Genomic DNA, 26553 nt, shown 5'->3' with positions numbered 1-26553 from the left:
TCAACCAGAACTGCATGCCCACATCCCAAAAATCATTCTCCTGAGAGCCATGTCTAGGCCTAGTAATGTATGATTACCTCATCTCTAATCAGTTACATCTTACTGTCAGGTAATGAGGGAATCAGGCTGATATGGCACCTGAATGAGACACTGTGGCTGTGCATACTGGACCACAATGCCACTTTAGAGGTGCATGGGGAGAGGTTTTCTTAAGGTTCAACTAGAACTGCATGCCCACGTCCCAAAAATCATTCTCCAGAGAGCCATGTCTAGGCCTAGCAATGTATGATTACCTCATCTCTAATCAGTTACATTGTTACTGTCACGTAATGAGGGAATCAGGTTGATATGGCACCTGAATGAGACACTGTGGCTGTATATAATGGACCACAATGTCACTTGAGAGGTGCATGGGGAGAGGTGTTCTTAGGGTTCAACTAGAACTGCATGCCCACATCCCAAAAATCATTCTCCAGAGAGCCATGTCTATTCCTAGTAATGTATGATTACCTCATCTCTAATCAGCTACATCTTTACTGTCAGGTAATGAGAGAATCAGGTTGCTATGGCACCTGAATTAGACATTGAAGCTGTACATACTGGACCACAATGCCACTTTAGAGGTGCAGGGGGTAGAGGTTTTGTTAGGAACTGCATGCCTCAAAAAAAAAAGATAACTATACCAATTTGAAACATGCACTATATTTATCCTTACTCTTATATACCACTAGATTTTAAAGAACAGCTAGCAATTAGTCAAGATGATCTTGATTGCCAAACCATAGCAAGTACTATATAACCTGGACAGTGTGATGGAAACTTGAGCATAAATTTGGTTTCTCAAAGTTGCTGTCTTCAATCTCTTCTCATGTTTTGAAAAGACATTCTGAGATAACAACTATTTTTAGAATACCATCACATATTATAAGCGTATTGTTTTCAACCATCAAAAGCAAGCTACACTGAAGCCCCACTATAACATGCTTTGTTGTAATATGAATTTGGATAAAACACGATTGTGTCATGGCTACTGAATTTTAAAATAATCTCACCAACTCTGTGAAGTATTGCCAAGTTTTGTTCCAAAATAAGCATGAGTTTGATGTAATAAATTGGCAAGATGTGTTATACTCCTGAAGAACAAAAATGTATAGCAGCATAAAGTTTATACTGATACTATTTAACCTTGGGATGTACACGTGTATATACACAGAACTGTAAATGTTCTTTATCTTTCCTTGCACAATTTTGGGATTATGTTTTCTTCACTGAATTCAGATGCATAATGATCTTTAATAACATAACTAAATTTTATACTTCATTGTGTACATTTTTGATGGAATAATTATAGATATTATTTAATTTGCAATTCAGGACTCCTTCTTTGTAAAAAGTTGCAATCTTCTCTACAACTATAGTACAAGTCACATGGGTCATGTATGCGCATTTACTCATTATAAATTAAATAAAAATTGTTTTTTTTAAAATTTAACACTAATTTTCTTTAACCCAAGTCTATTCAATCCTGATTATTTAATGCTCTGTACCTTAACTGTCAAAAAGAAACTTCCAGACAAAAGTTATCTATCACTATGGACTTTTACAATGTTGGCCATGTACAAAACTTGGGTCAAAAAAAGAGCATATCGAGAAGAATTGACACAATCAAGGGTAGTATGAATTTGTTTATCAATATGCGTAGCTTTCATTGTGACATCACAGCACATGACATTCAATCTGGAATGTACTGGATCACACCTTTAAGTTCATTTTGTCCAAAAATATATATGTACTTTAACACTGATTTTGCCATATGCACCTCTCGGGGCATCTAAATAATGACCTTCCAAAGGAATATGGATGGATACAAAATCAAAATGAAGTGAATACTTCCCACTTCAAGGTATGAAAAATTAAATTCTAAAAAATGACACCCATTACTGAAATAGTCGCTGTTGAATGCCTACATGACCTGTGTGACTTGTAACAGAAAAGTCCCCATCCCCATAAAGTTACCGTTTTTCCATGTGTGTATTGTTGTCTCACCTATATATAAATCAACAGACTGCTAATGCTCATTTATTGTGAAATATTTAGTATAATAATAAACAAATTGAAAATTAAGGCAGTTGATAACCATCATAACTGCATGTGTGTGTGTGTGTGTGATTAGGATTTATTACGGAGCTTTAACAATTTTTCAGTCATATTGCTACAGTGTCTGCAGTGTGGCAGTTTATAATAATGTCTAGCACTGGGGCATCATGCCGCAAACACGTAGCATGATGTCCCACCCAGTCACATTATCCTGACACCAGGCTGACTAGTCCTAACACTAACCTCTTAATGCTGAATGCCAAGCCAGGCAGCTGTTAGTACCATTTTTGTGAGTCTTTGGTATGACTCAGTCGGGGTTCGAACCCACAACCTCCCGCTTCCAAGGCAGACACTCTAACCACTAGGCCACTGGAGTGGTCCACCATATAACTGCATTTGTAATGTTGCAAGTTTAACAATTCTCAATGCCTTTACTTTGCCATTCGATAATTTTTTGTGCAGCTAAAATATACAGAGAATGAGGCATCTGTACCAAACTGGGCCAAGAATAGATGATATTGGGTCTATCATAACAAATAACAGGGTAGTATGAATTTGTTTCAACACATGCTGCTTTTATTGTGATATTACATAGGGTGACATTTAATCCAGTTTGCACTGGATCACACCTTTAGGTTGACCTTGTGCAAACATGTCCATGTCATTTAACTTAGATTTTGCTGCATGTCCTTCTTTGGGTGTGTAAATAACGACCTTCAAAGTGAATATGGATCTTTGAAGATCTAAATAAAAAGTGAATAACTGCCATTTAAAGGTAGGTATGATCAAATTCTAACATTTGATATCAGTTACTGAAATAGTTGGTATTGAATACCTACATGCAACTTTCAGTATAAATGAAGACAGCAACCAATGACATATACAGGTGAAATTAGTCATTTGAGGAAGACGATGACTGATACGATGTGAAGGCATCCCCTCCCATCTGCTGGGGTGGTCTAGTCACCTCCCCCACCCTGACCAATTTTGTTATCTTTGTAACTGTGGGAAATGTTCTAAGTAATTCCTCTGATCAACTAATCTTTTCGGGATATCCATAACCAAAAGGTTTCCCCAGTGTCTCAACACTTTAACCTATCTGACCATAGCATAAACTGTGTTCATTATCAAATAATAGAAATCATAAAATCTCATGCAGAGCTCTCTAGTAGCACCATTTATCAGAAACATATACAACTTTACTGGATACACCAATTACATACTCTACGGCTGGAAGGGATCAACAATGCTGTTTAAATGGGAATCTGAAATTAGTCACGTGCCCTACCAAGTGTACAGTGCCATGTTTAGAAGATAAATGCCAGAGACAATTACTGAAACACAGTTCTAGGAATAAATGATAATTTACTAGCTCCATTCAAAAAGTCATGTGGTGAGATGAATTGCGAGAAGTACTGACCACTGAGGCAGGCAGTGAAGATGGCAATAATTAACTTGATATATGAAGAAAATTGTCAAATGAAATTCAAAATATTCATCTACAATGAAGACCAATAAAAAATCAATATCCAAGTAGATGGAGTATACTTCTTTATGAGCAGGTTATTCCTCAAAATGACTCAAACCAGTGAAAGTCACAAAAAGTAGGGCACCATATTTCATGTAATTTTTTGTACACAAAAAATAATTAATAATTAAAGTGTACGAAAAAATATAGGTAAAATAAATAATTATCATTTGGTGGTACTGACCATGTATGAAAAATAAAGGGATCACACCTGAACAAGTTCTAAAGAACACATGCTACTCTACAACCTAACAGTACAAATGTACAAAGTAAACATATATTTTCTGTCTCATTCTGCTCTCAACTCAAGAATCTAATTACAATAAAAAAAAAGCACTAAAAAATATTTTTGTTGTTATTAGTGAACGAGAGAGAGGATTATGTCTCATTATGCAAGCTTGTCTGCATTTAGAGCATATGTAGCTGTTATGTTGTGTAATGTTGGCAAAATGATTAAGATGGTCTGAACATGTATTAGTTCTGGGTATTATTTATTGTTAAATTGTATGCAACGAAATGAGTCCACATTATCAAGAAATTATTTTTACAACAACATTAATCTCATTATCAAACTGCAATAAAAAAATAAAGAACTTGAAATCACATTTTAGTTAATGGGCGTGAGCGTGTGTGTGTGTGAGAGAGAGAGAGAGAGATGAAACAAAATGTTGTCAGTGTACAAGACCGTATTTATTCAGGGTGGTTTTTATCTGTAGCTTTTGCAAAGAGAAAAAATTACTATTTTCAGTGATCAGATGATTGTGATAATCCTCATGTTTTACGACCCTACTATATTCCATTATCAATAAACAGCGCTAAATCAACAATTCATCCCTGTTTTAATTACGATGTACATTGTCACAACAACCACATGGCTATGCAGTGTTATTTACATGTAATTAAACATCATACATGCCAACCCCTGGCAAGGAAAGAGTGTAATCCAAGTGGACAAAAAAAGTAATCCGAGGAGAAAAGAGTAATCCACATATAACATGATAAAAATTCAATAAGCATACGCACAAAATGATATATTTATCCCTCTGGAATTTTAACATCAATTACTGCTTTAAGTTTTCGTATATAACACTTTGAGCTTTAAAAAGCAACCAACTCTCATATTACATTTCAAAACACTTTGTACCAGTTGAGATTATGAATGTTTTGCACACCAGTAAAGCTCCAAGTGCTGGGTTAGAGAACCAGGATCTGAATTGAGTTTTATTTTTGTGAACAATACTGAACAATCTTTCACAGTCAGCATTAGAATGGTAAAGAACCAATATTCCTTTCATAACCTGACAAAGAAGAGTAAATTTATATCTTACAGTTATTGGGTCTTTTAGCTGGGAAATAATATGAAAAAAATCAACTCTATCCATATGAAGTATATTGTCAGGTAGAGCGCTGTGCCAACTTGATACTTCAGGAGTTCTTCTAATTTATCAGCAGCTTTTCCTGCAGCATGGTGCATCATATGACAGAGACAACCTAATATGTACAATGATGGACACATTTTTCAAAATATAAAATGCAACTCCTTTATGAATTCCAGTCATCACTGATGCTGTATCAGCTTAAAACCCCATACAATTATGCCAACTCAAGTTTATTCAAAGTATTATCAAGCAAATAAATAAAATGTTTTCTCCAGTGGAATCTACTGTTAATTCTGGTAATGAAAGAAGAGCACTCTGACTTTGCCCTTTTCATTGTCAAAGTCTCTTACACAGACAATCACTCCTCCTGTCTGTTGCAATACCAAATGGCCCAATTTTCATGGCTTCTTCAATTTTAAGTGAAGTATTTTCTGTAAACACCTAACAATATTAGATGATTATGTTCTTGCACATGCATATTTTCTGCAATTTTGGAATCAGGAAACATCTGTCTGAACAAAGGACCAATGTAGTCTTCTACCGCTAAAGGGTGTCCATGTTTTATTAATTACTCGGTAGATAACACATCTGCATTTATAAAATTCATGTCCACAATTTAGTTCTGCTGTATAAAAAGAAGTTACCTCAGTACTGGAGTTAGTAAACGAGCTAATTCAACGTTTCTTGTTTTACCACCATGACCAATATTAAAATCCTTTCCATGCAGCCTGCAAGGGGCATGAAGATCCCTAGAATGGAGCACTGTATTGTGTAATTCATGTATTCATCAATGAATTGGTTTTTCGTCTTTTCCTAATCCATCTGTGAAATTATTTGAAAAATATTTTTGCTCTAACACCATCGACTAAAATAAATCTGAATTTACTTTTAGCGCCAAATACCTAGACTGGTTTTGCTTTGAATCAGAACAAATAATCTGTAAGAAAAGATTAAAAGTTAGAAAACCAGTCTGTTCTCTCCTAACTAAGCCATACAGATGCTATAAAAAGAAACCGAGGTCAAAAGTTGAAAGTAGAAACCAGCATGTTTCTTGAAGTAGGGCAACTGCTACAAATAGAACATAATACTGTTAGGAAAGTGCATGCAAGTCTTCAGACAAGCGTAATCTTATGTCATAGTTATATAGAAGCTGTCTTTTCTAGAATATGTTCTGTGGGATTAATGGGATGTTAATAAAAATGAGAAAACAAATTATTAATACTCTGGGAGGGGGATGTACCGAAAATGCGTAAGGTGTAATTTAGTGAAAAAAAAGCATAATGGTTAGCATGTATGAAACATGCTTAGCACTTTTGTTATCCAGTCAAAACCAGAATGAGGGCAAGAATGGACAAAAGATGTTAAATCAGTAGGCTGCCAGAAGGGAAATGAGGCTCTCTTTAGGGAAATGAAAATCTGTCAATGTGCTATTGAAGCCATTGTCCATACAGCAGATGTTATAAGGACAATTGATCACACGCATTACTTGTTTTTTTAAACTCTCCAGTAAAAATAATAGTGGGGTATATCATCGAATAGATTTGCAATAAAATGTTTAATTATATCCAAGTCAAAACAGAACAAGCACTTGAAAGATAGTATATATATATATATATATATATATATATATATGAATCAATTTAACAGAGTCCGTGACATTCAAATTTACTATGGAAAATGACAAGGATTTTATACTTCATGTTTGTATGACTATAATGAAGAAACAATACGACTAGTTAATCAATGGTCTGCGGTGTTCACTTTAGCATGCACTGAGATGTAATTTTTGTTGGATAAGAAAACATCAAAAGGGCTTCCAAACTTGTTTTAAAATGCACGTGGTGTTTTGTTACATTGACCGACTTAATAAGGAGAACTAATTAATGATAATATTTAAAGGTATGGTCTGTGAAGTCCTTTGTCCATTTGTTAATAAACACCAGCAGATATTGTAATGACAGGAAGAGAGCTTATGCATATGGGCGCCCGCAGGATTTTTTGTGGGAGTGGGGTGGGGTCAGGATTTTTTGCGGGGGTGGGGGAGTCAGTCAGTCACGGCCGTGAGAGTTAGTGTAGTAAGCAGTCTGAAACTAAAGCGGATGTTTAGAAGCATTTTGAACTGAATCTTGTGACTTATTTTCAGCTTCATTTGCATGATTAAACTTCTCGGAATATATATATATATATATATATATATATATATATATATATATATATATATATATATATATATATATATATGCTTGCAATATGATCTAGGCTGTGGGTGCCCATGCTTATGCATCTATCTTTGTATTTTCTCAGAAACAATTATTAATTTTTGTAAAAACTAAATGGCAATATGGTATTTTTGAATTTATTTTTGCAAACGTAAATCTTCTTAGCAGAAATTTTATGTTTGTTAATTTAATGGATTTTTTGGAAAAATACAAAGTGATATGTATGAAAAATTATGATACATTTAAATAATTATTATTTTGATAACTGGATTGTGTACAAAAAATTAAAGGGTACAAAAAAGTACATAAAATATGGTATCTGCAACACCTCTCTTAAGGAAGTATGCTGACCAGGAATGAACTAAAGTAGCAATTGACAAATGACAGGATTTGGCACCAGATATCTATATTCAAGGATACACCACTCTTGTCTGACTTCTGTCTCAGCAAGCAGTGAACTGATTAGGACTTTGTTGCTAAAACATAATTGTTAGTCAGAAAAGGCTAGATATGTGAGTCGGTGGGTGTTCTCCTAAAGCATTATGTTCAAAAAGTGTGCATTAAATATGGAAAAATAGAGTACCTGTGCCGACTGTCTGGCTTCCTTGAGAAAGAGGTCCAAATCAGATAACAGAGAATTGGACTTCTGGTAGGCTCCGGGAAATGTTACCATTTCGTCATCATCATCTGAAGAGTCTTCACCAAGATTTATTACTACAGGCTTATGGACTGGAAGATTCTGTAACATTAAAACATGTGGGAATATTAAAAAAAATTCTAATAGTGTAAAATGTATATTGAGACATGTTCTCATATTTTCTTGTCAACATACATATGATCTGATGATGATGACCATAATATATACAAAATTTCAGTGCAATCCAGGAGGCCCCGAGTGGCCAAGTGGTCTAAAGCGCTCACCGTTCCGGATCACTGCCATCGCACCTCTGTCTGTGTGGGTTCGAGTCCAATGCTCGGCTAGCGTGGGCATGTGGGAAAGCCTGCCAGTAGCTTCTCGTGGGTCGGTGGTTCTTCCCTGGGTTTACCTGGGTTCTTCCTCCACCAGTTATACTGGCCGCCATGTATAGCCTATCTTGTGCTGAAAAATGGCGTTAAACCCTAGAACAACAACATAAGTGCAATCCACTAAAAACTGCAAGAACTGTATTCACAAACTTCTGTTAGAAACTGCATTCAGCATAACTTATACAAATGAAGTGGAGAGGAGGCTATAGAAAAAGAAAAGCGACATAACTCTTCTGAACATAGCGCAAGTACAATTAATGCACAACATGCATATCATCAGACCATAATATATAAAAAATTTCAGTGCAATCCACTAAAGTACATGAGTAGTATACACAAAATTTGGACAAACTGCATTCAGCTGCAAGTCAAAAATGGCAATAACTCAAACAAAAATCAAGGGAGCATGGAGCATAAGATCTGTCAATCTGTGCATCTTTAAATCATAACCATAAATATGTCAAAAGTTTCAATGTGATACACTAAAATCTAAATGTCTGGCTGTATTCACAATTTCTGTCATAAAATGCATCAATCTGAAAACCAGAAAGGGCAATAACTCTTACAAGTGGTCCAAGTGGGCCTGATACCTGGTTAATGTAATTTAAGTTTACCATCGCACTAAGCAGACTTATATAACAAGAAATCAGGATCTTTTGAAATTTTGCCAGTTGACACTGGACTCTGGGAAGTGTCACTTAAAATGTGTAATAATTCCCTAAAATCCAGAAAGAATGGCATCTCTGAAGTAAATGCTCAATTTAGAAAATCAAAAAAAAATTCTCATCAAAATAACTGTTTTCTGTTGAGTTTTAAAAAGCCAAAAGAACAAAATGGAGAACTAAAGATGATATGAGATAGTATGAACATTAACTAAGAATTTACTTGTGAACATATGCCAAACAGCATTAAGTCACTAGACTAAGGAAATGTGGTCTTAATTGGAAAACAACAGTCTGATTCCAGATGTTTAGTATCCTCTTTAACAAAACACTGGCTGTGGTGGTCTAGACATTAAAGCTGATATTGCAGGCCAGTAACTAGTAATATCTCTTTTTCCCAACAATTTAATCGGTGACTTCAATCGCAAAAGTGATGTCATTCCCATCTTGGCTAGCTTGGAAACTCCCTTTGAACCACAGTAATTGGTTACTAGCTTCATAATGGATTAGCACATAATGGCTAAAGCATTGAATTTCCAATCTTTTTTAAAAGAAAATGAAGGTTGAGAATTGTCTGTGCTCCCACAAGTACAGGAAGTGTGAAGCAGTTGTCAGTGAAAAACAAAACGCTGATGCTGTTGTGGACTGGTCTTATTCGAATGGTGGTCAATGACAGGTTCAAAAAAATGTTCTTTACCATAAGTTGCTGTATCTGTTGTTGGCGCAAAATTTTCTTTGGCTGTGTTATTTTGGGTATGGCTGCTGTTGGAACTGGAGACTCACTTCTTGAAGAGCTGGGAGAATAATCTCCCTTAGTTGTAAGAAATGTCTCTAAAGGAGAACTCTCCTGAATACCACTAAAATCTTGCTGCAGTTCTGCACCTGACACTATCCTCTCAGTCATCTGTTCAAATATAATCAGCAACAAAGTGTAAATCATAATGTAGCTTCCTTTAATTTTCATGAATACTTCAATCATAATGTAGCATCCTTTAATTTTCATGAATACTTCAACTCCAGCAGGGTGCTCATATAAACTTGGTGCAACTAACTTATTGTTAACATTCTAAACATTCGAATTTGATATTAAAATAAAAAATCCCACAAAATTAAAGAAACGTTTGCACTTCCTTAAAAAATTTTATTTTAAACAAAATTTGTACAAAATTATACTTCAGTTCATTTCTCCAGCCTTGTCCTCATATAAACTTGGTGCAACTAATTTATTGTTAACATTCTAAACATCTGAATTTGATAATATTAAAAAAAAAATCCCTTAAAATTAAAGAAAAGTTTGCACTTCCTTATTTTTTTAAAGTAAAATTTGTACAAAATTATAATTCTATTGAGTTCATTTCTCCAACAATGTAATGACAGCTAAGTAATTTACAAGCATCATATTTTGATGTGTAAACAGATTAAACTGCTATTCTACACTTTCTGTTGAACAAGGTTATCAGTAACTAAGACAATATTGGTTAACAAATCCCAAGGTCATACCATGTTTAACTTAATAAATTACTTATTATATATAACAGATTATTTAGCAACATTAATACTTCTGTCTTGAAAATGAAAGAGAAATTCATGTATATGGGCTAAAACTGAAATGAACAAGGTCACTTGAAATACCATCTATACTTGTTTATAAGCCAGGCCCAACTGCAAAATGCATAGACCCAGATCTGTCATCTTATAATGTGCTAGTAGATCTGGCTCTGTGCAGTTTGTTAGGAGTAACCAGTAGAACCAACATTAAAGACCCTGATCTGTCAGTGCATGATGTCATGGCAGCTATGGGTATATGGGTTAAGTAACTGAACTGGTCTTGTGAGTATACACAGTACTTTTAAATGCTACTTTTAGATTCAAAGCATTGCTTGTATACTGTATTTCAAACATACAAGCACCTACACAATGGAGCTTTTAAATCACTACCCCAAAATATTCTGTACTTAGTACATTTGTACATGCATCCTATGTATTGAAAATTCTGTTTCTTAGTCTTAGCTAACCATAAATCTTGGAATTGTATGACAAGATCACAAATGTTGCTGATACAGTAAGTGAACCAACAGATAATAGGTAATAAATATAGAGCTTACATGAGAAGCTGGTGGAACTTTCATCCCCTCTGTCTTTCTCTTAGTGGCAATGGTCTTTAGTAATTGTTTCCTCAATATATCTGCCTCATCCTCCTCCTCTTCATCACATTTATCAGCTGTCTGAGGATCTGCTGGTTTTTTAATTGATTGCTGAATCAATTCATCCACAGAGGAAGATTCTTCTTGTATGGCCACATCTGTTTGTGGAGACTTTAGAGGAGGAGGTGGTGGGGGAAGTAATTTTTTGGTGTCAGCTGGTGGGATGGATTGCTGTTTTGTCATGTCAATTGGTTGGATAAAACGAAGATTTGGCCTTCTTTCCTGCTCTATGGAAGACTGCTTCCTTGCCTCAGCCAGAACTTGGTCAATGCTTTGCCGTAAGTCACTGCTACCTGCACTGGAGTTTAGTTTTGTCTGATCTGACCTGGTATCAGAGTCATTGATATGGCTGAGTCTAGCATAGGTTTCTGTCTCTACTGGTTCCACCTTTACAGACACCTCTTCTGGAGGTTCTTCAGGGGGAGGTGGAGGAGGAGGAGGCTCCAAGGGTAGAGGAGGTTTGAACTCTTCAGATGGGGGAGGTGGAGGCTGCTCAAGGGGAGGAGGAGGTTCAGTGGGAAGTGGAGGATTAAGAGGTGGTTCTTCTGGTAATAGAGGAGGCAGTACAACTGGCTCTAATAAATGCAAGTAGGCTTGTTGGAACTGCTGGGGCTGATAAAGCTGTGGATAATGATGATGCACAGGCACTGTTGCTGGGCCCATCCAAACAGATGAATAAGGCATAGACATTTCTTCCATTCTCTGAAAAACAAACACAGGTAACTTGTCATACAAACAAGGTGTCATTTGTGTGTTAAACTAGTCTTCTCAAGCAGTAATTCATCTTAAAGTCATTTCCTGCAGTATACTCTATACATTAAAGAACAACCACACCTTACTTATCACTATAGTCTATATCTGTTTTAAACTCTTTAGAAACACAGATCTGCAATACAGTGAATCATATTTTAGTTGTGGCAGGGCACAGGACATCACAAATGCAGGATTATCAGCCATATTTTTTGTCAGTTATGTGCTTTTATAGAGCACTTGGTTCCAAAAACAGCAATATGTAAGTATGCTTTGGTGTTTAATGGCACCTCAGCACAACAATGGCTTTATTGTGCAAACTAAAAATCGAGTTCTACAACTGTTAAAGGAAGAATTTCACAAGAACTTCAAGAAACTAAACCCTTGCAAATAAATGTAAACATGAAGCACTACATTCTGTAAAAATGCTTTTTAAACAATATAAAAACAAAAACTATAAAATCTTTAAAATATATGATCATAATATTTTCAAATACACCATATTGTTAAAAAATAAAGTTTTTCTAAGGTGGTACATGATTCCCCTTCCACCGATTTTATAGGGAAATTCATAAATAATACCATAGCAAATGATGTGCTAATGTTACCAAAAGAATACCACATTCTTAAGTACCTGAACCACACAAACTAATGAATATTTCAAACATAATGCACTATAAGAAGAGTACAGTGAATGGTACATGATATGCCTGACCCATCTTTAATGGTCCTCAATGTATGAGCACTGTTGGTCTCAAGAACCTTGATCAGTGGTCAAAGTATGCAGTTTTGAACTAAATGTACTGAGCAGAAGCCATTTTCCTATCAGACTTACTGTGACCTTTCAGCGCTCATAAGGATTTTTCATCAAGCATTTTTTCAAGACTTTTCTAGGACAATAACTGAATTTTCAAACACAATACATGTAATTGCCTGCATGTAAATTTAGGAAGAAAGTCGGTGATAGTATCTAAAGTCTACATAATTTTCAGAATTGGATGTTCTTAAGCAATTTGGAATATTTTTTTAAAAACTATGCATAGGAGAAGATACTGAAGTTCTATGGACTTTTGGGGCATAGGATTAAAGGTCCACTTATCTGATCTACATTGGTTTGGAAGGCAGCAGTCTCATTTGCCAGAATTTTGGACTACTTAAATTGTCAAGTTTAAACAAAAATATTCTAAATTTGTCCCTATTGTCAACTTTTCAGTCTTGTATGCCTTTACCTCCTGAAATGAGACTTTCTGAGTACTTTCACTTGTTGAACTAGCTCATGTTACCACTGCACTGTAAATGCCTAGTTATGGTGATGGTGTACCTTAGAGCTAAGGTCAAATGCAAGGGCATTTTCAACAGAGCTGTCAGATCCCACTAACATTTTGTGCTTGTTCTATTGTCTTTTTTAGATATTATAAATAAAGAAAAATTGTATTCTTTAATTTTCAACTCATTTTAAGTGATTTTAGGTTCAACAGTCCAGAAATGTACCATTTTAAAACTTTTTTTTATCTAAGTGGGTATCAATGGTTTTGTCCCCACAATCACTAAAACTTCATCACTTTGAGAGCTCAAGCATCCTCAACTACTGTTGATCAACAGCTCTGACAGATACAGTAAAGGGCACTGAATTTATTTTTTGGCATTACCCATATAAACAGCATTATAGCACTCATGGGAATCTTGTTTGAAAATATATCTTTTTGATATTTATATCAGTGAACTAATATATTTCAATGAAACGCAATGTCCCAAAATTCAAGTACTTTTCAGGCAATTTTCCAGCTAAATTCTGGAGCTAACCTCAAATTCAAGCACTTTTCAAGAATGTGTGAAGCCTTCCTTTGACCTTTAGATCCCAATTTTTTATTAATGTAATTTTCAAATTAAATAAAAAACAACAACAAACAGTGTGATGTTGAACAAAAGCTATCATTTGGAAACCACTTTTCTTTTTACTCACAGTGACCATGATTTTTTTAAATTTTTGACCCTCAAGATCTATATGGTAGGTTTCTTCCTTACCAGAAACACAAGCATACACAAAGCTTGGTCCAGACTGTGATTTTATGATGAGACCATTTTTTTTCTTTTTTCAGTAACAAGGACCATGACATTTCTCTTCTGACCCCAGAATCAATATGTTTCTTTCCTACGTGCAAGCCACCCAAAAAACTTAATCTATGAATGTGATCTAGGACTGGCAGAAACCATATTTCTACTTTCAGTCACAGGGATCTTCAATCATTGAACCCCGAAAATCAAAATCCTTTTCTTAAAAAAAATGCAAGCTATTTACAAAATTTGGTAATGGCCAATGGTGGAAAACTCAAATTACTGAGTGGAATTACACTAGGGAACAGACAGGTGGATGGACAAGCCTCACAGAATAATATATGCTGCCATATGGCATGTGGACTTACACACATACTAAGTACATCCAAAACAATGAACTAGACTATGTCCTTTTTAATCCTTTTCTGAAACAAGACTTGTATGAAAAACTGACATTTGCTAATTCCATACACTCCTCCCAAAAAGTTCAGAAATATTATTAGGATCTTCAACAATCTATCAGAAAAAAATATAGGAATTAAAATAATATCGTTCTATATTTTAAAAAAGGAATGGATTCTAGTCCTGCAACATTGATGCTGGACTCCATATCTCTATTATCTGATTGATCTTGCTAAACGTGCGTGTAGCCTATGTCAGAACACACGTAAAGAAAGTTGGTAAAAATGCTTAATCAACTACAACTTGATTTTGTTTGAACTTTCTGAAAGTTCACTGTCAAATGGCAGTCAAAAGATTTCTCAGCTACCCTGAAACATCCACTGGAACATGCACAAGTGACCATACCATACTGTTATCCTAATTTCATTGCTGCTGATAAAACAGTACTATATTCATAAACAAGTTAAAGTTGACATATGAATGAACTAAACCCATCTTTCCAACCAAATCATCACAACCAAGAGCAGCATGTTGCACTTGCATGTTGGCTGTGTCGATTTGGTTGGAGAAAAAAAGGTTTAGTTCATTTGTATACTGAATTTAATTCTTCGGTGTGTTGTCTATGTACAGTCATGGTAAAGTTTTATTGGCAACAAAGAAATTAGGACAAATAGTATGATCTGAAAGACGTGCATTTTTTTGTCATATACATGGTGCAGGGGTTGTTTCAAACAAGTTAAGAAATCTTTTCAAATGCCATTTTATAATGAACTTTCAGCAATAAAAAAGAAAAGAAAATTCTTAATAAAGGGTAGTTGACTAAGCATTTGTACTAACTTGGAATTACAATGTATAGCTTCTGTTGTTCTCTTTTTAAGTCATATTGCCAAAATACAATGAATAAATGTGTTTATAATATAGATAGAACTCAGGCAATTTTCTGCTTGAAAATAAAGTATGTCTTGCTTTGCTCCCACTTCTCCCTGTTCAGCTCTCACTTCTCCCTGTTCTGTCCAAAAGGAGAAGCCACTTCTCCCATAAAATTCAAGTCAGCTTGACCCCTGCTTAATAAATTACTCCATCTTGAAAACTCTTTTGCATTGCGAATAGAATAGATCTAATCAATCAGATAAAGACAATATCTGACATTTAATTAATATTCCACTTGGTAACACATCACTGAATGCCAGTGTACTAGCCAAGGGTTACCAGATTATGAGCTACTACATAAGAACCAAAAGTTTAAAATAATACCAATTTCTTTCATTAAAAATATTCTTTTATACAAATATCAGCTTTAACAACTACATTCATTGTTGCAATGTAACCATAGATCAGGCACGTGTCACATATGACATGTGCGCCAGATCCCACCCATGACTTGATTTTATCATAGGATGTGGCTTTCAAAATCACTTATCCTGCCCATGTCTTGGAGGAATGTTGCACATACCTGTCTTAGATCCACCTGAGTTATCAATTACATACCACAACAGAATGTGAGATAGCAAGAAAAAAAATTAAAGAAACCACTAACTCTATAAGTACTCACCAAGTAACCCAAGGGCTGCATCGCACTGATAAAATCAGGCTCCAACTGTAGCTCTACACTGACTTCTGTTGTCATGACTAATAAAAAAAATGAACAAAAAAAGAAGTAAAATGTTAGAACATCAGAAGCCACATTCCTGATGACGTCAACTGGACAGCTTTAATTTGGAAACTGCATCTAGATTAATATTGTTTAGTTTCACAACACCCTACTAATGACCACTCTACTTTTATGTTCAAATAAATTTTTAAAAATTAATAAATCTGTGAGCAGATTAATCCACACTACATCATGCTTCTGAAATTAAAAAACAAAACTATGAACTTTAAAACACAGGCTTTATTCTGAATTTGTTAAATATAAATCTTCTAATAAGTGAATTTCTTCTATCCTTTTGTTCTTTTTCAGGTTTGAGTATTAAAACCATCTCAGTCTCAGATATTCCTAAAGAAACTCCAACATGCCAAATATTGTAACAAAAATAGTTTTTGAGTTAACATGTTAAGAAGATACCTTGTAAGTGCTGTACAAATTCTTTGTTATGGTCTCTGAACTGAAACCAATATCATGTACAGAAGATTACTGAACTTCTCTCAATGTCATGATATACCTACATGCCAAGTTTAATTAAACACATAAATAACATTGACCGGGGACAAAAAAAACACAATTTAGTGAACTAGCATCATTCAAGCTATGTCATCAGATACAGCTGGACACAATCCATGGCAAACATGGTGCCTCCATATTTTTTTTGTTTAGGTGGAGGAAAGGATGCTGGAAGTTGAGTAGACGAGAGGCCAATTGTTGCCACTTAAAAGCAACACACTTCTAAACAGGTTGTCAGATGGGTCCAGTCTGATCAGTTGGCTGGTCATGCCAAGCTTCATGCTAAAGACGGATTTAATTTCACTGGTATCCATTCTGTTAAAGATCACTGTTATGTTTGAATCCTTAAAAGGGCATGATCTCTGAAGATTCTGGCAATGATCAATTGCATAAGGTTTCATTTTTGCTTGTGTATATCAGCCTGTGTTTCCCAGACATTTGAAACACAGCTGATCAGCAGAAATTTCTGTTCACTTGCTGAGCTTCAGGGCAGGTGGGGAGAATCCTTAGATAAAGTAATAGCCTCCCATTATGTGAAACAACAAAATCACTTTCAACCAGAAGCTCAAAAGTCCAGTAAATTGGCAATGATTCTCATCATTGAGCCCAGAGATGAAAAAAAGAACTTAACACGGCTGTCACCTTTTGTGATACCAAAAGTATGTCAGAACATGGCTGAAGGGCCAAAGAATGTCAGAAGCATAGCATGAACCAATTACATATAGTGTGACTCCAAAACTCTCTCATAATCTGCTTCACTCCAAGTGATTTTATATGGCAAACATGGTGCCTCCATTTAGTTGTCTCTTACAGCATGGAGGAGGGCACATCAGGCTTGTACCATATCAGAGTTCCCAAAGCTGGGTGCTGGAGGTCAGATAAAAACTGCAATACATAAATATACTGTGAATACCAATATTTTTACAAGTCTTCAGTTGCAGCCTTTAATACATTTCATAGAATGTATGATCAAAGTATTACTGACAAAGCCCAAGTTCAGTCTCTACATAAGCTCCTAAGAAGAAATCGACTCTACAAGATGCACCTTCAGATAGATCTTACTTGCAAAACACACCACCACTTATAGGAGGGTCTAAGAGAAATTAGATTTTTGTGGCCCTAAAACAAACACACACAAAAGGGGGGTGGGAGGCAAACTTATAATCAAATTGACTTGTAAGCTATTAATACTGTACTTACCTGGGGAGCTTGGTTCACTGTCAATGTCCATCTCAACCTCTTCATAATTGTCCTGAAGTTCTGTAACCGGCACCGCCAGCTCCTGTTTCACTGCAGGCTGGATCTTGTCTACTGGAAACCTCTGCTCACCAGACTGGGATGTTGGGGACTGGAATAAACAATAAAAGATATATTAATATGATAGGAACATTTCTGTACTGTGCATAAAACACAGTGGGTCAAAGGGTTCCTTCAGTGCGCATGATGGAATTTCTTAAAAAGTAAACTGAAGAAAAGGTATTTTATTTCTTAGAAGCACAGATTGACAGACAGATTTGTTCAAAAAATAAAGGGCTGAAAATAACATTATGAAGATATTTTTTTCTGCCAACAGATACTGTACCTTTTATCAAAAATAGAAATAGAAAAGAAGAAAAATAACAAGGCATGGGCTTGCACCTTGAAAAACTAATCAAAGAATTACTGTACAACATGTGACATTCTTCAAAGGTCAAAAGATTCAGGGGCACCATGTCATAGATTCTTTTTAATTTCATAATGATTCATCCAGTGACTGAAGAAAATTCATCAATGGTTTTAAGAACAAAGCTAATGAAAAACTTTGAACTAAGACAATACAAAATTTCCTATGATTAAAAAACCTCTTCCCCATGGTAAAAAAGGGAGAGTGACTATATCGTAGAATGAATAATTTTAGCTTCCTAATGATTCAAGTCAAATGTGATGAAAACCTATCATGTATTTAGAAATTATATACAAATTAAATGAGTCTGTGAAGTTTAAAATATGGGTTCACAGTAACCTACTTTTTATCTGCATGGAAGCCGACTCCTATGCCAGAAGCAGGACAACAGCTCTTGTCTACTTCACCTAGGTGAGCCAAAGATGTTAAACAAGTAATACTATATACTCTAGTAATACACCAGGTAACCTAAATTCAACATGTGGCATTGCCACCATTTTGTAGCCCCTATGCTCTGGGCACAAGATTTATTGGACCCTGGTAGTCTGGTAGACTTGCATGGCTGCAAGTCAAACTAAAAATAAATGCACATAGTAAATATATACCTTCTTTTTGCTGCTGAAATCTTTTCTGTCCAGAAGCTTTAAAAAACGCTGTACTTGTTCTTCAGGATCATCCAATGTCAAGATTTTCTGAATTTCCCTTGTCTGAAACTCCTGCTTGAGCCTAGTACTCTCCTGTCTCCTTCTTTCAACATTTGATTCCTGTTGTCTTCTTCTCTCATCTAACTGTCTACACTCAAATTCGCTTGGCTTCCTCCATTTTGTGGTAGGTCGATATGCTTGGTGGCGTGAAGTGTATTGCAGTGGTCTTCTTTCCCTATCTGGAATTGGAAGAAAAAATCTCCAACAAATTGCTTAAATAGCCAACTTTGAGTCTTTGACAACTAGCTTTAATGCTCAAATGAACTGCCCTGTACAAACAACACTTTAACCTCAAAATCAGCATTTACATCCTGATTTATGAAAAACAATTCATAAAAAATCTATTATTATTATTGTTTTTCTCTACTGCATTTTTATCATGTTCTTTTTAATGGTCTGTTTCACATAAGACTGGGACACTTCCCATGGCATTATTAGTTTTCTTCTTTAGGTTATTATTGCAGAAATGTCTGTGTTGAATAAACTAAAAAATGTAATGTGGGCAAGGGGAAAAAAATAACTTTAATGATGTAATACCTATCTGTTTCTATTGTATAGCTTACTCTTTTCCAGATCGAAAATATCCTCAATCCGTACAATGAGAATGCAACTTTCAAGAAAGATCTCAAGTCCAACCCATTACACTGGCCCATGCACACTAGGACTCAATCTTTTTCAGGACTTTGCTTTATAACTCATAGTACATCAGTGTCAGGTAGGAGGGAATCTGGCAACAGCAACAGTTAAGTATTACATCATTCAAATTAGTTTAATCCTTCCCCCAAATACATTTTACTATCAGTAATACATAATCTGAATTTGCTAGGTTGGTGGGAGGCTGATGATCCCACAAACTGGAAAAGGTAAAAGGAAGGAATACTCTCCCATACTGTAAACTCTAGACTACAATCCACGTGGGCCACTCTTTGCATTTCTACTATTAGCCCCAAAGAAAATATGCCTTCACTTTGATGAGCCAATGAGCAAAGGTAAAAGGGGGAGGTTGCGTGAGATCATCAAAATGTGGCTTTCGTTACATCCTCCAGAGATGAATGAGTTAGATAGACCCATTAGGTAGCAAATTCTCTAGCCTCATGGGGTTGAATCTTCATGAAAGAAAGGTCCTTCTTGGTAAGAGACCGATAAGTTCTCTTGATAGCTACGGTAATTCACCTCAAAGTGGTGGAAGCCAAAATATCAACCAAGCCCTTGTAAGACAGAAGAAGAAAAAATGCTTTCTATCCTTTCTTCTCACTTTAGATGCTGCCAAATAAAAGCATAAAGCCACAGCTTGGCACTAAAGTCTATCTTGATCATCCCCAGCACAGAAACAACTGAGACTGGATGGATCTCCATACAGAGTAGAACAACTAAAGAAAGCTGGGGTTTCTGCTAAAACACCAGTTGGCAAAGAAGAGAAACTGATTGTAATTCCCAAGGAACTAGAGACAATGGATACGGCATGAAGCTCACTGTCTTGTGGATGCTAAAGAGAGCAAGGAAAATCTTAGGTTATCAAATGAAGCTTCACCCAAATGCTCATAGAGACAGAATTGGGGTAGCTCTGAACTGGGGTAGCTCTGAGGGGTAGCTCTGAACTGGGGTTGTTGCCTGGACTGGGGCTAACTCGTTTTGAAGAACTCTGTTGATGGACCCTGCAAGTGGTCAGGATAATACAATTTCTTGGCTGGTTTCAACAAACCATGAGCAAATGTGAGGGACCAGTGTTGCTGATCTCCCAAATCCTGGAAAACCATGGCAAAAATGAGTCCTCTGAAAGAAGTCTCTGCCTCAAAGACAGCAGCCTATAATACTTCTAAGTTTGCTCTAGTGCAACTTCCCTGCAAAGGCAAAGAAACTCCAGTGACCAAGCCACGTACATGGACAATGCATGCCGTTAATGGAGAGCACAACACTCTCCACCCATTTATAACTTCCCTTGAAAGGGGTCTTATACTTCTCCGAAGACTATCCTAATCATATGATGAGACCTGAGGGACTCTGCAACATATTTGAAAAAGATGAGACAGGCTCTTTCTTTCTCCCACGGATCTGAAAGTTTTGAGAGAGAGAGAGTTACTTCCAAACAGGAAAAAAACTTGGCCAAAGGGTAATTTTCACATGGCAAAAGTGATACATCTAATGAAAATGCTCAATTCACTTTGCATGACTTGAAATTAAGACAATTGCATGACCTGAAGTGAAGACAATTTTCTCTTTGAAATATTTTAAGCAGCTGTAGTGATGATTGTGGCTATACACCTTAAACAGCCCTGAATTCACCCTATCAGTCAAGTGCTTGGACAATTCAACTGACCACTGGAAATTTTCACTTACAATTTAGAGTTAAGTAAGTAAAGATTCAACCCATACATGGGCTGATCAAATTTCAAAGCCCAACAACCCAGACAATTCATCTTCAAAGTAAAATTTCCCAAAATGCTAGACTGGGCCAAGTGCCTTTTTCCTATTTTAGAATAAGTCAGTTAAGAATGAATTTTCATCCTTTTATCACTTCATCTACCTTAATCTTAACATTCATGCCCTCCAGGCATAATGATTACTTGAATCTACCTCTCTATATCTATTATTCACAACAGAAAGTGTCTATTTGCAGAGCTGCCATGTACCAAATTTTGAAAAGGCTATTTGCAATGCAAATAATTACTCACCTATTTACTGCAGCATGATGCCCCAGTGCTTGACATCACTATAAACTTCCACACTGCAGACAATGAATTGATATGACTGAATTTTTTTAAAGCTACATTAAAAATCCAAAACACACACAAACATATACTCAGAGGTGAAGCTTATAGCATGTAAAAGTTTTAGCAACAGTAACTATGGAATTAAAGGTAATCAGCTGCAGAAATGAGCAGGAGGGATCAGATGTATGGCTTCCACAGACAAATTCAGGATTTAAAGTAAGACTCATTTCACTGTGGATTTCATATGCATGACATTAGCCAGCATGTGCAGAAAATTCTCAAAGTTAGAGATGCTAAAATTCCACTAGGAAAGGCCATTTTAAATTACATGAGAATAAAATGACAAAAAAATAAAATGAGAGTTCTCTTTAAAACAGGCTACACTCTAGCCCAATATGGAAAATCATTTTCTGATAAGGAAATGCTGTGAGTGATCCTGGAGAAGGCTGGTATTAAATTTGGTGCTAATTATAAGCACAGATTCTGATAGTTGATGAAGTCTCAGAAGAAATTTTGGAAAAGTCTAAATTCCAGTAAATTCCTTTCCATTTTAACCTATGCAATTGCTAATGCTACTGTACTGGAGCAAGAAACAGTTTACAAGTTACCATGACATTAAAAAAAAAAAAAAAAATTTAAGCCCTTTCAAGAAATAAATATTCTGTACATTGATTCTTTTGGGGTTTTTTTTCTATGGATTGTAATGCATCCATCTCATCCCATCCAATCCAGGCAATTTTGGGACAAGCAAAATCATAGTCAGGGTAAGTGAATTGGATCAACAAAGCTATAACAGTCTTGAATGCTCACCTCTGTAAGGGTTTCTGCGACCACTACCTGAAACATTCCTCACAGTTAGTTTCCTATGCTGTGTTAATGCCGTTTTCTGATCATCTCGGGAAATGTTGTTGCTAGCAAAGTTAGTCTTGTTTTTTCTCTTCTCCTCATGGATATGAGCAATTTTCTCATCTTTGGCTAGCATAGATTTTTTCTCTTCTTCAGCAACTGCAGCAGCATGGGCCTCTGCTTTTGCCTTCTCCCTCTCCTCCAGTAAAGCCTGTTCTTTCTTACGAGCATTGGCTTCTTTTGAAGCCAGAGCAATTCTACGCAGCTCCTGCAAATCAAGCTCTTCTTCCTCATCATCCTCTTCTTCCATTTTCTGAAACAATGAGCAAATGAGTAAAAGTTCCAGCATAACCAAGATTCAATGTAGAATTTATCTTATTGAGGAACACAATATTTCATGACAAAATATTGTCATAAAAACTGCAGGTAACATCCCAACTAATATTAAATGTTTAGTACAGCCACTTTATAGAAGTCAATGCAAAGAAAATTTGGAATAGATCAACCTGTATTATGATACCAATTGCCTTTTAAAGTCATATGTTGTGCTTTCCAGAGCTGCTGCTTAAAACTGGTTGGACTGTATATAATCTGTCAGAACTATTTACTTCGAAGAGTCACTACTTCATGCAATTCTAGGCTTAATTGAAAGAAAAGCTATATAGCATTATTTGGTTGGTCTCTAAAAGTTGCAAATTTTGGTTCCTGTTTTTTAATCACTAAATGTGAGCAATAAGAAAGGACTGAATTTTTAAAAATATTTTTGCATGACTTGGAAAAAAATACATGATTACATGCCCATCTTGTCCTGACTACCTACATACAGTTGAGAGTGCTGAATGCTCATGCTTTCAGGGATCAACACAAAATTTTCCATTGGCCAACAGGGTCAGCTCACATGGAAATCAAATGGCAATGCAAAAAATTAAATGGTCCTCCCAATCAAATTTAGTAATGTAACTTTGTTAAATTTAACAGGCTATGAGGGGCTGCAGCTGCCAATATTAGTTGACCCTTCGCAATACACACATGCCATGAGCTTGTGGGCCTCTGGCTAAACCAACCCCTGCCTCACACTCTGAATCTCCATCAACAGAATCTTGAAATGGGTACACAGTTCAGAAATCTGAATGTACAAAAACCGAATATGGGTCCAACTTCCATGAATATGACATATATTGGCAGAACTTCAGTTTATTTTCTAGCAAGAACACATTTTTTTTTTTAAAATTTGGGTACTGTCTCTGTGATGTGATATAAAGTTAATTCACTTTCAATATCCATATTTTCCCAACGGATAAATAAAGTCCATCTGATACAATATGAAATGCAGTTGTCTGGGAATTATATTTTACATTATCCAGGTTTGGTATGGTTATTTTATGTGAAATAGCAATCCTGAAAGACTCAAATATTATATCTTCAAAGATACAATTTAGGAAATTTTCTTTATTCAATACCAAATGAGTTTATTTCTCACCACGTAACTGGTAATTACAATAATTTCAATCAAAATGTGGAGGCTTAAAAGAATCATTTTAAGACCATTAAATATATCTTTCCATCCTGTCCATGACATAGCATACATCTTTGCTGATTGACCATGTGCAGAAATTTACATACTGTTTTGCATGAAGCTGTAACTACAAGGCTCTTTCTCAATAAATGATACTTTATAACAGTGCTTGTTGTACTGGTTATTAAGTTGTCATAGTTTCTCTTTAATTTCCAAGGCCCCGTTTTATCATAAATGTTTAAGACATTCATGTAAGATAGTTATCATTTTTTTTAATCATCCTTTGGATATCATTTGACAAAGGGTTAGGTCAAGCAAACAGCTTCATTAAATTTATCAAACTGAATAAATGTCAGCAACACATGCAGTAATAATAACTCTTGAAAATGAAGATAAACTTTCAGACTATTAATTACGAACAACAGCAATTACAAATTAAAGCTGTACCTATGTCACTTTTTGCCGATTATGCTGATACTGCATATAGCCGATTATTAAAAGTGCAGATACTAATTATTTCAAGAAACCGCCTGTTCTACAGTTAGTGAAAGCACTAGCATTTGATTGACAAGTAAACCATGCCCTATTTTTGTTATAACTAACAATGCCTAAAATGGGTGCGGATTTATGTTAACAGTTCAAATGTGGTCTCAAGCTACCATACATGTGATAACTATTTCCCACATTTTATATCCCTCCTTATTTCTTATTGTTAACTCATATATGCAAATAAAACTCTTTACTAAATAACATATTTATTCTGAATTAGTTTTTTAGGGGGCACATATCCTCTGTGATGTGTTTCTTCATTCCTTCTTTTAATTTAATGATGGTAATCAACGTTTATATATATGGTACAGTAATGCCAGGTCAAGTTGACTCATGTAAGTTTCATTGGTGGGAATGGAGATCATAATTTGCTTGTCGAGAAAAAATCTAGAGCATTCAGTGATCATTCCTGAGATTTAGGAAGCAGTTCACTAACAAGCAAAGCATGTAAAGCGCGGCAAAAATAAATTTCTGAACTCCTGGTTGACTGAGAAGTACTTTGTGAAGCTAGCCATAAAAGGGGGGGGGGGGGCATTTAATTCCTGAATGCGTGAAATCGGCGGTCGCATTATACATCACTTATCTTACATTGCAAAGTACAATCGTAGGTTTTTAGTATTAAAATGTCATTATCTAAATAAAGTTTCTTACAAAACTATTATTTTGGAAAATAATATACATAATATAGATTTGCTTAATACCTGATGTTTCTATTAAAAAAAGAGAGACTGTAGGAAAGTAGATATTTTACATCTGATAATGCATTTATTTAAGGTGACAACAGTTAGACCTATGCACTAACGGTGATGCACAATGCAAAGACCATGGAAGTAGTGCAAAACAGTCACGTAATGATTTACTTTGTAATATTATGGCTGTATTGCTTGTTGTCAATAAAGTAATAACTATCTCATCTTTTTCAGTTTTCGTTGCCTATTACATTAATAGTCTTGGAAAAATATTCACTACTTATTCTGCCGACATTTTTTGAAAATTGGCAACAAAATATTGAGATTGTTAATTTTTTTTGGCGACAACTTTTTAAAAGCTAGGACTATCCCTGTAAGTTCAATGACCACACAAGACCTCAGTGGCTGGTTGGCTGCTGTGATTGGGATGAGTGCATTCATGGTATTGATTTTTTATTGTGAGCCGACACTCAGTGGTAGTTAACAGCAAGTGTGTTAAAAAGTATTTACTTTTAAGAATATACTGTCTTTCAATTAACCCCCAAATCAAATGTTTATTCCTTAATTTCCACCATTTAATTCTGATTTAAAATTCATGTCAAGATGAATGTTATGATAAAATTTATATTTTGGAAATTTGTTTACATCGATACCGATTATTATGAGTATGGCTGATTAATCAGTACAGCTTTATTACAAATTAACACCACACTATTCATAATGTACATGTACAATGAAGTACATGGGGTATAATCATTTGTATGTCGCAATTCTTTCTCATGTTTATTTCATAATTAGAATGACCAAAAAGTGATCTATTCTGCAAAATGTTCTAATTAACTTTATCCATAGGCCTTAAAAATAACAGATTTTTTTTGAGACTATGGCAATTTTTAAATGCATAAATTCATCTATACTGTATGAGAAAGTTTAATTTCTTGTCACTTTTTTTAATGATCTATCATTAAGCACCAGCCTAGAAATGACATTCTTACTCTGAAGTCAGCCACTACACTCGTTAACATGTGTGGCACTTAGGATCATAAGGGAAGTGAACACTGTCCCCCCATCTACAAATTTTGGGGTCTGCAACATTTTAAAACAACTGGAGGACATCCAAGTGTATGATTCACTAGTAGTGCTAAAATGATAAGATAGTCTTATTTGTTTTGACAAATTTGCCACCTTTGCTTTGTCTGCACTGTATGTCATGTTGCCATCTTTTATGTAGTTTAAGTTAAACGTTATGTACCGAAAAATAAACTGCAGTGTTATAATATGTCAATTTCTTAAGGGCTCACACGTTTCATATATTGGAGCTCTTCAGGTGGCAGCCCTAACTGAGATACAATATTTTTCCATAGACACTTTTGCAGTTTTGCAATAAGCCTT

At 35.4% G+C, this 26553-nt stretch overlaps 1 protein-coding gene across 1 annotated transcript in view; it reads right to left on the bottom strand.

Annotated features, from left to right (window-relative positions):
- Window positions 1-26553, bottom strand: part of LOC149799101 (zinc finger C3H1 domain-containing protein-like) — a 152260-nt gene that overhangs the window by 113631 nt on the left and 12076 nt on the right. Inside the window, exons 4-10 of the mRNA XM_089958096.1 lie at window positions 22372-22720; window positions 18752-19029; window positions 17684-17831; window positions 15875-15951; window positions 11017-11817; window positions 9609-9815; window positions 7807-7962 (exon numbers count right to left, since the gene is read on the bottom strand). Coding sequence (XP_089814222.1) covers window positions 7807-7962; window positions 9609-9815; window positions 11017-11817; window positions 15875-15951; window positions 17684-17831; window positions 18752-19029; window positions 22372-22720 — 2016 coding nt within the window. The remainder of the gene's footprint in view (window positions 1-7806; window positions 7963-9608; window positions 9816-11016; window positions 11818-15874; window positions 15952-17683; window positions 17832-18751; window positions 19030-22371; window positions 22721-26553) is intronic.

Source organism: Sinohyriopsis cumingii, chromosome 5, assembly GCF_028554795.1.
Source record: "Sinohyriopsis cumingii isolate HCF-2022 chromosome 5, ASM2855479v2, whole genome shotgun sequence".
Taxonomy (NCBI): domain Eukaryota; kingdom Metazoa; phylum Mollusca; class Bivalvia; order Unionida; family Unionidae; genus Sinohyriopsis; species Sinohyriopsis cumingii.
Note: the sequence above shows the minus strand (reverse complement) of the source record. Positions and strands in the feature narration are given on the sequence as shown.